Source organism: Chanos chanos, chromosome 4 (assembly GCF_902362185.1).
Source record: "Chanos chanos chromosome 4, fChaCha1.1, whole genome shotgun sequence".
In the NCBI taxonomy this organism is placed as follows: Eukaryota; Metazoa; Chordata; class Actinopteri; order Gonorynchiformes; family Chanidae; genus Chanos; species Chanos chanos.
In genome coordinates this window covers 25,833,080-25,845,733 of record NC_044498.1, presented here as the reverse complement: position 1 = coordinate 25,845,733, position 12,654 = coordinate 25,833,080, and the positions used below count along the sequence as shown (strand labels likewise).

At 41.7% G+C, this 12,654-nt stretch overlaps 1 protein-coding gene across 2 annotated transcripts in view; it reads right to left on the bottom strand.

Annotated features, from left to right (window-relative positions):
- Positions 1-12,654, bottom strand: part of coq8aa (coenzyme Q8A, genome duplicate a) — a 26,375-nt gene extending 13,721 nt beyond the window's left edge. Inside the window, exons 1-5 of one of the 2 annotated variants that reach the window (XM_030770527.1) lie at positions 12,577-12,654; positions 7,058-7,240; positions 6,232-6,567; positions 5,395-5,461; positions 1,591-1,665 (exon numbers count right to left, since the gene is read on the bottom strand). In XM_030770527.1, coding sequence (XP_030626387.1) covers positions 1,591-1,665; positions 5,395-5,461; positions 6,232-6,567; positions 7,058-7,222 — 643 coding nt within the window. In that variant the 5' untranslated portion in view covers positions 7,223-7,240; positions 12,577-12,654. Of the gene's footprint in view, positions 1-1,590; positions 1,666-5,394; positions 5,462-6,231; positions 6,568-7,057; positions 7,241-10,803; positions 10,847-12,576 lie in introns of those variants that run through there. The other variant, XM_030770528.1, reaches the window with a different exon arrangement.

Here is a 12,654-nt window from a genome sequence, read left to right as displayed (position 1 = left end):
CAACAGAGAGATAATGTGTAGGGGAAAAGGTATGCTAATACAAGGGCCTTTCACTCCAAGACATCTGATTGTGAACTCAGTTCATTCAGAACATTTGACTCTCCGATCACTAGCTGCAACCCTTCCATGTGTGAAAACAACAAACAACCATAAAAGCTGTAAAACTGGCCGCAGGGCTATCGCAGATTCCTCGATATGAGGTGGTGATGTGGCAGACAGTGATTGGCTCACACCACAGTATCTGAATACCAAGAATCCATTACTGAGTGACAGCCTCGTGCAAGTCAAAGGACCCTTATCAATGGCAAACGCGCACGCGCACACACACACACACAGACCATCATAACAACATACAACACAAATACATATAATCACATAAAAATAGAATCACAACACACAGTCACAACAACACACAATCACAAAACACACAACATACATAAGAAAAACATAAAACACAACAGTATACATCACAAACACCTCTCACGTCTCTGACCAGTGCTGACCTAACATGTTTCTACAAGTGTTAAGGTAATGTTCAGAATCAACAGAGAGAAAAACATCATACAAGCTGTTTAATACACACACCACTTTCTGCAGCGTTTAATGAACTCTGACAGTGTTTATAATAATCCCAAACAATCAGCCATGCAATGCCTCAATAAAACTACTTTGCGTAAATCGTGTGGATCATCGAGGTTCCAGCGCTTTTTTCCCCCTCAATTTCCTTCTTTTCTTCCCCTTCCACATCTGACACTGTTCATAATGTTATAAACAATTATTATAATCTGATTCATTTGATCTTTTGAAATATTCACGTGATTCAAAACCCCAGTGAAGAGCCCCCGGATCCAGACAAACTCTACTACAGAAGGTTTTTCCTGAGTCAGACGCTGCGTGGGGAAAAGGAGAGGGGAGAGTATGTGTGTCACTGGGCCAGTGTGGGCCTGAAGGGAACAGTGCAGTGGTTCAGCTAAAGCACTCTTTCACATAAGGAGATTTACACGTGGGCTACTTTAACCCCAGATTATAACGGCACTTCACTGGTTCCTTCTTCTGGCCCCTTTACTGCTTTAACCACAACAATGGCCTAAGCTGAAGGACAGCATAGCAAAGGAATAAATTTCAAGTCTTCTTCTGAAATTCCACTTTGTGGAAAAAGCTCACTCTCATTTAAACAGACAAGCCAGTAAAACCTTCAGCTCTGAGACCTGCACGGTAAATGGGGTATTGATGGAACAATGGCCGAGAGACCGGAGCCGCTCTGGGTCTGGATCAGAGCCACATCCCCTGCCCTGGCGGCAGTCTAATTAAAGACCACACAGAAAAGGTCAGCTCAATAAAGCCTCTGTCTCTTTTGGCTCTAACAGCTGCAAGATAAGAAAAAAGGAGCTGGACTCTGCTGGGATGTGTCTGACATGTGTGCTACAGTAAGTCTAATGGGTACTTTTAAAATAAGATCCATTTTGACCACTGTACAAAACCATGGTAAACACACAGCCACCATTCTACTTTACTGTCTCTTGTGTGGACAAGATGAAGAAGAGAAGTTCTTTCGATAATTTGAAGAAGAATGTGAGAAATCGCTCTTACCATTTTTCTCCTCTGATCTCAGACTTTTCTTTGCCACTTCTGCCAGAGCGCCGATGCCCAGACCTACAGCAAGACCTGTAACACACACACAGGGCTATAAACATGAACATATACAAACAAAGACAGAAGCACACGTGTGCACACACACACGCACGCACGCACGCGCACACACACACACCATCATCATCATCATCATCATCATCATCATCATCATCATCATCATCCTTTGATACTGCAAGTCTCAGTGTCACACAGCTTTCGCAAGCAATATGCTCTTCAAACTGTTCCAATAATTTTTTGTATAAAACTATATAAAATTGTACACAATGGTAAAGTGGTGAAGTAGACTCAACTTATGAAAAGCTGAGTGAACAAAAGTATGGTTCTGGTTCTTAATTAGCAAGTAAGAACAAAAGGTGGAAGAAAAAAAAAAAGTCACAATAAACCGTGAGTTTGACAGCAGTCACAACATTGGTCTAAACTAGTGTGAATCAAACACCAGACCGACAGTGGCTGCCATCCTTGTCAAAACAGCACAATGCACTACGACACTGCAGAGCACAGGAGTTATTGTCAAACTTTAAGCCTCTAAAATTACACATGCAAAAGTGCTGAGCTCTGCAAATCGGACTTGGTAAAACAGGAAAATAATAAGAGCAGTCTGTTGTGCTCTCCAACTGTAGCACATGTTATGTAACAGAGGTGTTACGCAACACTCTTGTTAGTGAAATGTGTTTTTTGCACAAACACGAGGCGAGGGTAGCCCTATCAGTGAAGACCTGCTCTAACAGCAAAGGACAAACAGCACTAAGAAAAAAAAAGGGCACGGCCAGGTTTAACTTTGTTGGTTTCAAATTGATCACGATTCAATGCAATAAAAACAAGATCATGTCATTCCCTAAACTTTGTAGATTTTTATCAGAGACTGAAGAGTAATTAGGTCATCCTTAGGAAAAGATTAAACCACTGCCCCCTGAGTTTTCAGTATTAGGGTTAAAAAAAAACAAAAAAACACTTTGATCATGCCCAAGTGACCCTTCACCTGCTCTGTCCTCCAATCATTCCCTGTTTCCTCTATTTAAGAAAACCCGCCCTGATTTGGCTGGCAGGCAGGAAAAATATGAACATTGAAAAGAACTGATAACAACTGTCCAATCAAAGAAAGAAAGAAAAAAAAAACTCTGCCTTGACATGAATGGATGAATGTTCTCTACATTCATTAAGTCTATACACAGATATTAAAAGCTGTGTTCTGGAGAGTTTTTCCTTCAGCTGGGTAAACATGACCACACTGAACCATTTACAGAATGACTGTTTGAACACTGACATCACAGCTCATTTACAGTACACACAACAGAAATAAACATGTGGCCAATATCTGGCTGGAGGAGCATAGCCGTTATTTGCCATGGTGGCTAAACCTAAATGGGAATGTGTAATACTGGACAGGAGCAGAGATGAACACAAATGTAAGGCTTTAGACAGCCTCCCTCAGAGCCCTATCCCCAGCTGAGGAGCCATGTGTGGGGCTGTTTACAGCCGAAGCCCAGCAGGGGCTCCAGCAGGGGGGCAGAGGGCCGGTCAGGGAGAAGGCAGACACCAGAAGCCAGGGTAAATTCACAGTCAAACCCTGACAAAGTCAAGCTCTTAAAACATTTCCTCCACTGCAGCATGAACAACATCCTATGAGAGAGCTGGGTGAGAAAACATGGTTGTAAAATAAAACACAAAGACAGACTCTAAAACTCAAAACTCAATTTTGTTGATGAAAACTGTGACAAAAAATGTTCATCAACGGACAAAAACGAGACAAGAACGAAATAAAAATGCACCTTTGAAAACAAAAACTGTGGTGAAATATATTGCCATATTCGTTGCCAAATAATAACGAGATAATGTCAGAGACAGACGAATGGACAAGCAGTTTAGCTACGCCAATATCCCCCCTCTTCTGGAAATCAAACGTTAACTGGAAATCAAATGCAACTCAGATCATGGCTACTCTTGGAAGAAGAAAAAGAACGGATTTGTGGACACATTTTAGCTATAATATAACTGAAAATAAAATGCAGTACAAATAATGTGGGTGCAAAATCAGCGAGAAAAATACCACAAACCTCATTTGACTAAAATTTGACAAAAACAGTTTTTGTTGACTAATATTAGGCTAAAACTAATAATGATCAAATGACATAAATATGACAAAAATGAAAGACTAAATCTACAACTAATTCAAGATGACCTGCCAAAATGAACACTGGTTAGCACACGCTTGTGAATATTCATCGGTGTGTTCAGTGCTCAGGTAGGCGCTGAAGCTAACATTTTCACATATAGCTTAGCTGTTCTAGGTCCTCACTGGAGGAACGGCTGGACACATCCACAGATCTCCAAACAAACTTTCATGATGCATCTGTGCCACAGAGAATGCCACACCAGTGTCCTTGTAATGCACAAAGCCCCATGACCCTGGAGACATGTGGAGTCCCACAGTGAACAGGTGTTTTCACTGGTGTGAGATCTGAGAACTCACCTGCACCTACCCATCCAAATAACACCACACCAACCAAAACTGTGACAAAATGCACAGCACATTCTCCAACAGTGAATGTGTCTGGATAACACACCAAAACACACATGTCCTCTGCAGCTTGTTCGTTGCTCAGAATACTGGGCTGAAAGTTTTTCCTGTTCAGAACTGTGCTGTGGTTGTTGACCAGTGGAAGATGAGAATGCCCTCACCTTGCACACAGCTCACCTCAGACATGGAGGTCATGGTGCTGGTATTTTTCCATAAACAAAAGTGCTTTTCTGTTCCAGCCATGACCGAACTGATCAAGTCTTTTTCAGAAACAACACACCCCAGGAGCAGGGTCAAACCGGGTCTGATCCTGTGCGTCCTACCTGAGCGGGAGAACATTCTGTGAGAGGCAAAAAATGGACCGGGGACAGAGGCATCTCTCAGCTGTAAACAAACAAGTCATTTATTTGTTTCCATGCAAGGGATCTCTATTGCATCACAGTCCTTTCCTTAATTACACCCGCCCGATGAGAGCCGGTATCTCAGGCACAACACCACATGAACCAGCTGAGTGTGGGTGTGTGAGGCAGAACAAAGTGTGGCAGGGTGTGAGGACGTCTGCGGAGCAGCAGGTAATGCACATTCTCAGACTGGTTAAGCTCTCCTACGTAATCCTCAGGGTCTGCAAGTCCACACTATTACTGGTCAAAGTGCAGATTAACCTCAAGCTGTCAATCTGTAGGCATCACGTTGTGTGGGGATGAACACAACTCACCACAGCTGTCAGCCAACAGCTCTAATCTGCTGGCACTCATACAAGTAAAGTAAATGGTCAGCAAGCACCGGGGGGACCCTGCAAACTGGGGCGGGGGGTCAAAGACCTGGCCAGATAAATCCAGACACTTAAAATGGCTTAACACGGTGATCTTTGTAAAGGCAGAGCTTTGACACTACCGATACAAATACTGACTTTAGTAACAACTGGAGAGCTATTTTTAATACTGATGCAAGCAGCACTATTTCACCATCAAGCTCCTTTTGGAAAAGCAATCTTGGTCACAGAACTAGTGATCAGTCATTAATTAAAAAATCATTACAGCCTTAAATGGCCAATTAAAATCCAACTCTGCTTCCCATCCACTTACTTTGAAGAAAATAGGCAGAAAACAAAAACCATACGCAAGACGTGGTGATTTGATGAATATCATTCACAAATATCAATTTTTGAAAACCATGATGCACTTTGCAGAATACAATAAAAAATTTCCAAATGTGGGCCTTACCTCCAAAATTGGCTAGTCTTCCCAGTCTCGTGACAGGCACTTTCCTCTCCCGTGCTCTTTCGCTAAGCTAAAACAGAGAATAGCGCATACAGTTTGACTTCCTTTCACTAATCTAAAACGGAGAATAGCGCATACAGTTTGACATCCTTTCGCTAAGCTAAAACAGAGAATAACGCATACAGTTTGACTTCCTTTCGCTAAGCTAAAACAGAGAATAACGCATACAGTTTGACATCCTTTCGCTAAGCTAAAACAGAGAATAACGCATACAGTTTGACTTCCTTTCGCTAAGCTAAAACAGAGAATAACGCATACAGTTTGACATCCTTTCGCTAAGCTAAAACAGAGAATAACGCATACAGTTTGACTTCCTTTCGCTAAGCTAAAACAGAGAATAATGCAAACAGTTTGGCTTCCTTTTGCTAAGCTAAAACAGAGAATAACACAAACAGTTTGACTTCTCAATGAGGCGATGTTGTTTGTTGTACAGTCAGATCAAAAGCCAAGAGTTAGGCTAAGGGATGGGTCAGTGTTGCAGATCAGATACATCTGGACTGATTTTCTCTGTTAAGATCATTCTGCACATGTGACTTGGCCATCGCTTGATTAAGCTGATCTGCCACAAGATGATACCAAGAGTGAAAGCACATATAATCTAGACTGGATCGCAAGTGTAATGAGCCATACTAAATTCCTAACTCAGCTATGATCTACATGGCACTTAGAGGAAAAAGCACGTACACATGCACACACACATGCACATGCATTCACACACACACACATAGCTGATTACTCGTGGATGGTCTAGAGAGGTGAGAGAAGAGGTGGGTTTTGTACCATTTGTTTGTGTGGTTTAGAGGTGGGTCTTTTGGCGTCCCGGGCCTTTTCAATGTCCTCTGCTGTGAGCCCACCCACAGAGGAGTGGTCCTGATGGTATGACCTGTACTGTCTTGTAAACTGTTTACTAGGGTCCTTGTAGCCCTCAAACAGTTTAGATTTGCCTGGCCCTTGGCTGTATGGGTCGGTCTCACCCGCACTAGAGTCCCTGAGGGTGGCACTGTCCAAACCTCCAAATTCAGCACTTTTATGGTGCTCCTCCGAGCCTGAGAAGTCGTACTGTGAGTCCATGTCTGTGCTGAAGTCTGACACATTCTGTTCCTGACCGCTGAACTCCTGGAAAATAAATAAATAAAAAGTAAAGAAACATTGGGTGTGAGCAGCAGCCAGTTAATGAAAAAGTAGTCGATAACATATTCCAGGTGCCTCTAATGGGTCAATCATGGGTAACATACATTTTTACCTATCTGAACAGCTTTCAGTAACCAGGGTACCATCAAAGTGCTGGGGAGCAGCTAGAATTTTTCCTAACTTCTGCAAGAGAACAGCTGCTGAGGTACAGGCAGTAATCCTAACTCAGTAAGATCTCACTGCTAAGTGAAAGATCCTTTTGTTTTGGTGGCTACGAATCACATTGTGTTTGCTCGAGATAATAGCTGTTATCCAACACTATCAAGTTCTGAAGAGCAACAAACAAAAGGCCACCGGAAATCTTGATATACACTGGACGGTCTAAATCAAAGCTGAGTGAGACTTTTGCCTTCCGGGTCTGACAAACAGAAACATGCTGTCTGTGCTCTGGAGTGGTGGCTAGTGCAGATCTCACCTGGATCTTCTGCAGGGCCACACCCATGCCCTGCTCTGCAGTCATCTGCATGCTCTGGGCCACGGCCTGGGCTCCTCCCCCACGCAGCGCGCTCGCCTGGGTCTCAATGACGGCCTGACTCAGCTTCGCCAAGCCCCTCATCAACAAGAGCATGTCCCCTGCCATGATACCTCTCCTTCACACCTACCAGAGTGAGAAAGGGGAAGTCAATCTGGGTGTGCCTTGAACCAAACATGCTTTTCAAATAAAAACCTTTAAAAGTCAATTTAAGGCATTTAAAGGCTTTTGTTAGGGATGTCCCGATCACGTTTTTTTGCCCCCGATCCGAGTCATTTAATATTGAGTATCTGTCGATACCGAGTCCAGATCCAATACTTGTATTTTCCTAGATCTAGATAATAAAGTTGCACAGTGTACATTAAAGGTATTAAAATCAAGTCAATGTATATGCTGAACAATTGAATAGCAATGCATTAAGAAAGAAATTGACTGCATCCATGCTGTTACTTAATTTTTTTATTTATCTTTTCTTTTTTGTATTTTACAAAGTAAACCTTGTTGTAAAGTTCTGGTAGGGCAGTGTCTGAAATGTAGTGTCGAGAATGTAAGGTGTACCATGGCTCCAAAAAAAAAAAAAAGGTTTTAGCAAAGAAAGGCAAACATTCACAAACATTTTCAAACAGTTTTTCATTTGCTTCGAGTTCACTGCGAACGTTTATGAACAGACACTGCCCAGATGGGAGTTATACCAGAAAATGTATGCAAGTGTACGATTTTATTTAATATTATTACAATAACTCAAGTGGTTAACTTGTTTGTCAGTTTCGCTGATACTTTTTCTGAAAGCCTCTTTTTGTATGCTGACGTTATCAATCCTTAGCGTTAGTTAAGCGACTGTATTGCTCTCTGTGGTCGTTAGTTTAGGCTAACTTGCATTCATCACATACAGCTAAAGCGTTAGGTGTTTCAGTTTTCAGATGATACCTTGGTTGTTGTTAGTAGCCTTGAGGATTAATGTCGTCGGAGTATGCTTACCTAAAAAACGTTCAAATTTAAAAGTTAAAGGAGTACTCATCAGAGTATCAGCAGTTCTGGCAAATGAAAGGAGGTTAGACAAAAGGTTGCAACTATTTTAACCATCCTAAGAAAAAAATCAATTAGCTTAGGGAAAAATGGAGAGGAAAAACACCCAGAAAACAGAGTTCAGTTGAACTCATACATCCAAAGCAATGGAAATAAAGGGACCTTGTAACATTGGCTGCTATTGGCTGGAGACTCACTTGACTGACAGTCCAGCCAGCAATTGGCTCAGCAGAGAACAGAGCCACTCAGATTTCTCAGGCCGGCAGCACAACACAGCTGTTCAGACTGATCAAAAGGACCAAGGCATCCTAGTAATGGTTGCACATGTTTTCACACTGAGACAACTCACAACCTTTCACTCACAAAGGACACCTGAGTCAATTAGACATCAGGGAGCACAAGCCAGGGGCTTGTTTTTGAGGTTGTTTTGTAATAACATTTGGACAAATACAGTCTGGGTTATCTCTCATGGGGGAAACATTACATTTCAATTAAGTTAAAAACAGTTCCATTGGCTGAGGCCTCTCTCTGTGTAATCTGGCGCGTCATGCAATGAAAACCTGAAGGCCACGTGCCTCCTGCCCTAATGCTGCTCAAAGCCAAAGACGATGTGAAATACCAGAGACAGCGAATGCCAAACTCACAGTGAAACTTGTCTGTGATAGTGCATGGTCTGAGAAAACAGCCGAGATCACATGGGTATTAAAGCCTGGACAAACCACCTTAGACATCAGCCCATTAACCGACAAGACTGACCATGGATAATGTATAACCAATGACCAATTGTAGTTCTTTTTTAACCCAACACCAAAGGGTCGCTTCTCAGATCACAGCTGTTATTCCCAAGCAATGGTTTCATGTACACATTACAACATTTCATAATGACAACCCAGATTACACTGTTCCAACAGGATGATGTATAGGCCTAAATCACTATGAATGACTATGAAAACAAACAAAAAAAACCAAACAAACAAAAAAAAAGATTCAAAATGTAGACTATAAATAAACAAAGGACATCTTCCTTTCCTTTCTTTCCTTCCTGAGGACTTAATGATCTCAGTTAAAAAAAAAAAAGACGCCAGGAATATGGGTAGTCTTGACACATAGCCTACTGTTTCTCATTCCCACTAGCCACTGGACAGTTTGGCCACTGTGAGTAAAATAACTTCAGACTTGATCTTCTTCGTAAAGCAACAGTTAGCTACATTACAACCCAAACTAACAAAAGCCTTCAGAAAAGCGCAATATGACACGGAGCATCAGTGTTACTTTTAGACTTCAACTTCTGCCATTTATATTTTTCTAAATCTACAGTTGTTAGCTACTCATTATAGTTTTTGATTGTTAGCCGTAGATTTGAACACATGAGGATTTCAAGGAAATTAAAAAATACTCAGTTTCTGAATTCTAAGACAGTTTGACTTGTTGAGCTGTGATAAAGACACTGTGCAGTAAGTATGCATTTTTCATCATCTACACCAGTGTTTCTCAATCTTGCTCCTGGGGGACCCCTGCTCTGCATATCTGCTATCTATCCTTGCTCCAAACACATCTGATTAGTGTGATTAATATGCTCTTGATTAAATCAGGTGTGCTCAGCCAATCAAAAGTGCCACTGATGAGTTCAGCCAGGTAGGTAGAGAAGGGAAAGATGTAAAATGTGCCGAGCTGTGGTCCCCCAGGGGCAGGATTGAGAACCACTGATCTACACCATAGGCTGGTATCTCTCTCTCTCTCTCCCTCTCTCTCTCTCACACACACACAGAGTTCTGTGCTCCAGATAAATCTCCGTGGACAACTTGTTAGCTTAGACAAAAATAATCCTCCCTCTGTGACTTCAGACCTCACCCAGACACAACATAGTACTACAAAATACAACATACAGACAAGGATGTACAGGAACGCACAGGCCACAGAGCAGACATAAAACATATATGTTGCACTGTGTGTGTGTGTGTGCGCGCGTGCACATGTGGCTCTCCACTGCCATGTGACTTCTCCAAACTCGTCACACTCCTAACTCAATTAAGAGAAAGTCCTCTTTCCTTCACTCGATGTGGTATTGGTAAACCACACTTCCTTTGAATAGCACAATACCAGTTTCATGCCGTTCTTAAGAACAGAATCACGGGCACACGATAACCAAGAGTGAGAATAAACACAGCGAGCAACTTCCACTGGAATCTAAAACCTCATGTAAACTGTAGTTCCACACCCCTGATCTTATATACTTGCCGCAGCATTTTACTACATCTGTGTGTGCATGTCTCAACACATCTGCATGTCAGTAACTCAACAAATGAAGATATCAGCCTACCAAAACACAGAATGCTTTCCATCCAGCACAATCTACACCATTATCAGGAAAAAAACCCCGGAAAAGCAAATGCATGTTATTTGCACATTTCTTCCTGAATCTTAAAAGAGAAGTCTATTATTCACCTACAGGTGTATTCATTTTCATTAAACGATACTGCACCACTTTTATCCACATTCAGATTAAAGTTAGCTTCATGACAAGTCATTCTGTCACATCCATAAAGAAGAAACCTTTTATGATCAGGAAAGTGAGATCTGAGGATAAGGAAAGTGGCCGAATGAAAACTACCCCCTTCAGCTAAGCCTGTAACATTATTATCTGCGATAAATTCAACTCTTACCATTTATGTGTCAAGAACGTTTTTCTTAATCTTCCATTCATTGCCTTTAGTAACACTTCTCCTGTCGGGCTACGCTCTTCTCTCTAACACCGCCTGCGTCACCCTCACCTGCCACACAACAATGGCTTCTCCTAACAAAGAAACACACCTACATAAAACATACTAACACCAAAAAAACAGAAAATTCAAAAACAAAGTGCACCTAATAAAGCTCAAAGATGCAGAACAAGGCTAATTTTCAGGTGACAAGCATCTATGGACTGTGTGTGAAAGCATTTAAACTACATAAATAACACACCGTTCCCTGGACTAAACACTTAAAAGGTCATTTTGATTCTGCTTTGTTTCCTTATGCTCCCACTAAAGTATTACTTTGCCAAACACCTGGCATGGTTATATGGAGCATTAAATGGTTGGATTTTGTGAAATAAAACAGGCAGCAAACACTGCTCTAAGATTCTGTAAACTATGGATTGAAATTGCTCTGTGCATGTAAGGATAATGATCTAAATAATTTCTGTCCTTAGCACTTGAAGAATCCCGCAGCGTCTTCAATGTGTGCTCAGCACTTGTAAAGATTTTATTAACTCACCATAGCCCTGTTATTTCATCTGTGCATGTGGTCTAGGGCAAACAACAATATGGCACCTCTTTAAATACACTCTTTTCCTAAATAACAGCAGAGTAGCATTCACCATCGCGCAGTCTTCGACTGTTGATATGCCAAACAAAAAGCATTCACACGTGGAGTAACCTCTACTTGAAATTGACCCCAGAACATTTCTTAACACTATATACGATTGTGCTTTAGTTTAAAAAAAAGGGAGGGGGATGTACTTCTCAGAATATCTACACTAGACTCGTACCTCATAAAGTATTGGCATGGGTTCTGCAACTGACAGCGGTGCTGAAATGTGCCTGTGTGCCAATTCAAGTGTTGTTGTTCTGACCCCCTCGCCAGCGCTTTGTCATTGAAGTCATATTCTTTAAGAAGTACCTCTGCATTTATGGTCATACAGCTGCAAAGTACACTAATAACATCAAACTGTCATTAGCAACAACTTCTTTGATACTCCAGTATTTAAGCGTTTAGGATTGAGGCGTGTTGGCTTACGAAACTGACAGTTATAAAACACATGGGCAGAAATGTCGACGCTGTCTGACAGACAGTACAAGGCACGCTCACTACCATGTAACGTGTGCTGCACTGCACCGTCAATAGGCTGTTTAACAGAACAAACATGCTTGTGTGTTCGTGTTAGTCAACACAGTTGAGGATCACTGGGCATAAATGTCTAAATCTTTTAGTGTAAATCAATGAGCTCGAACCCACAGCAATATAACGAGAAATTTTAACAGCACAATTAGCACAGCCATACAAAGTTAGAAACGTCTGCACATGCACGCACACGCCTCGGATGGGTTCAAATAATCGTTAACAATCCAAACTACTAGGTAACTATCTGAAGCTACCTAAAGTTACTAATTAGTACTCGAACCTCAAATTTAAGGAAATGACACCTTCTACTAGAAGCAGTTTAGCTTTTCTAAGCTACCCTTTATAATCATATCACTAAGCACACCCGAGAAACTCATGCGAAAGTTACATTGGTAGATTAGCCGGAGCTACATACAGTTAGCTAGCATACCAGCTATTGAATGCAGGGCGCTGACCCACTCAGAGGGCTCCACTATCAGATCTGAGCTACCCTGACTTATTAAGTGTGATTGCTTCGAAATAACAGCAGTTTTCAAAATGCAACAGACACTCACCGCCAAGGTTTGCAATCGTACGGCTCCTTTTTGCGCACAGCCTTCTCCTTCAAATGGTGAATCCAAAACCATGAGGTC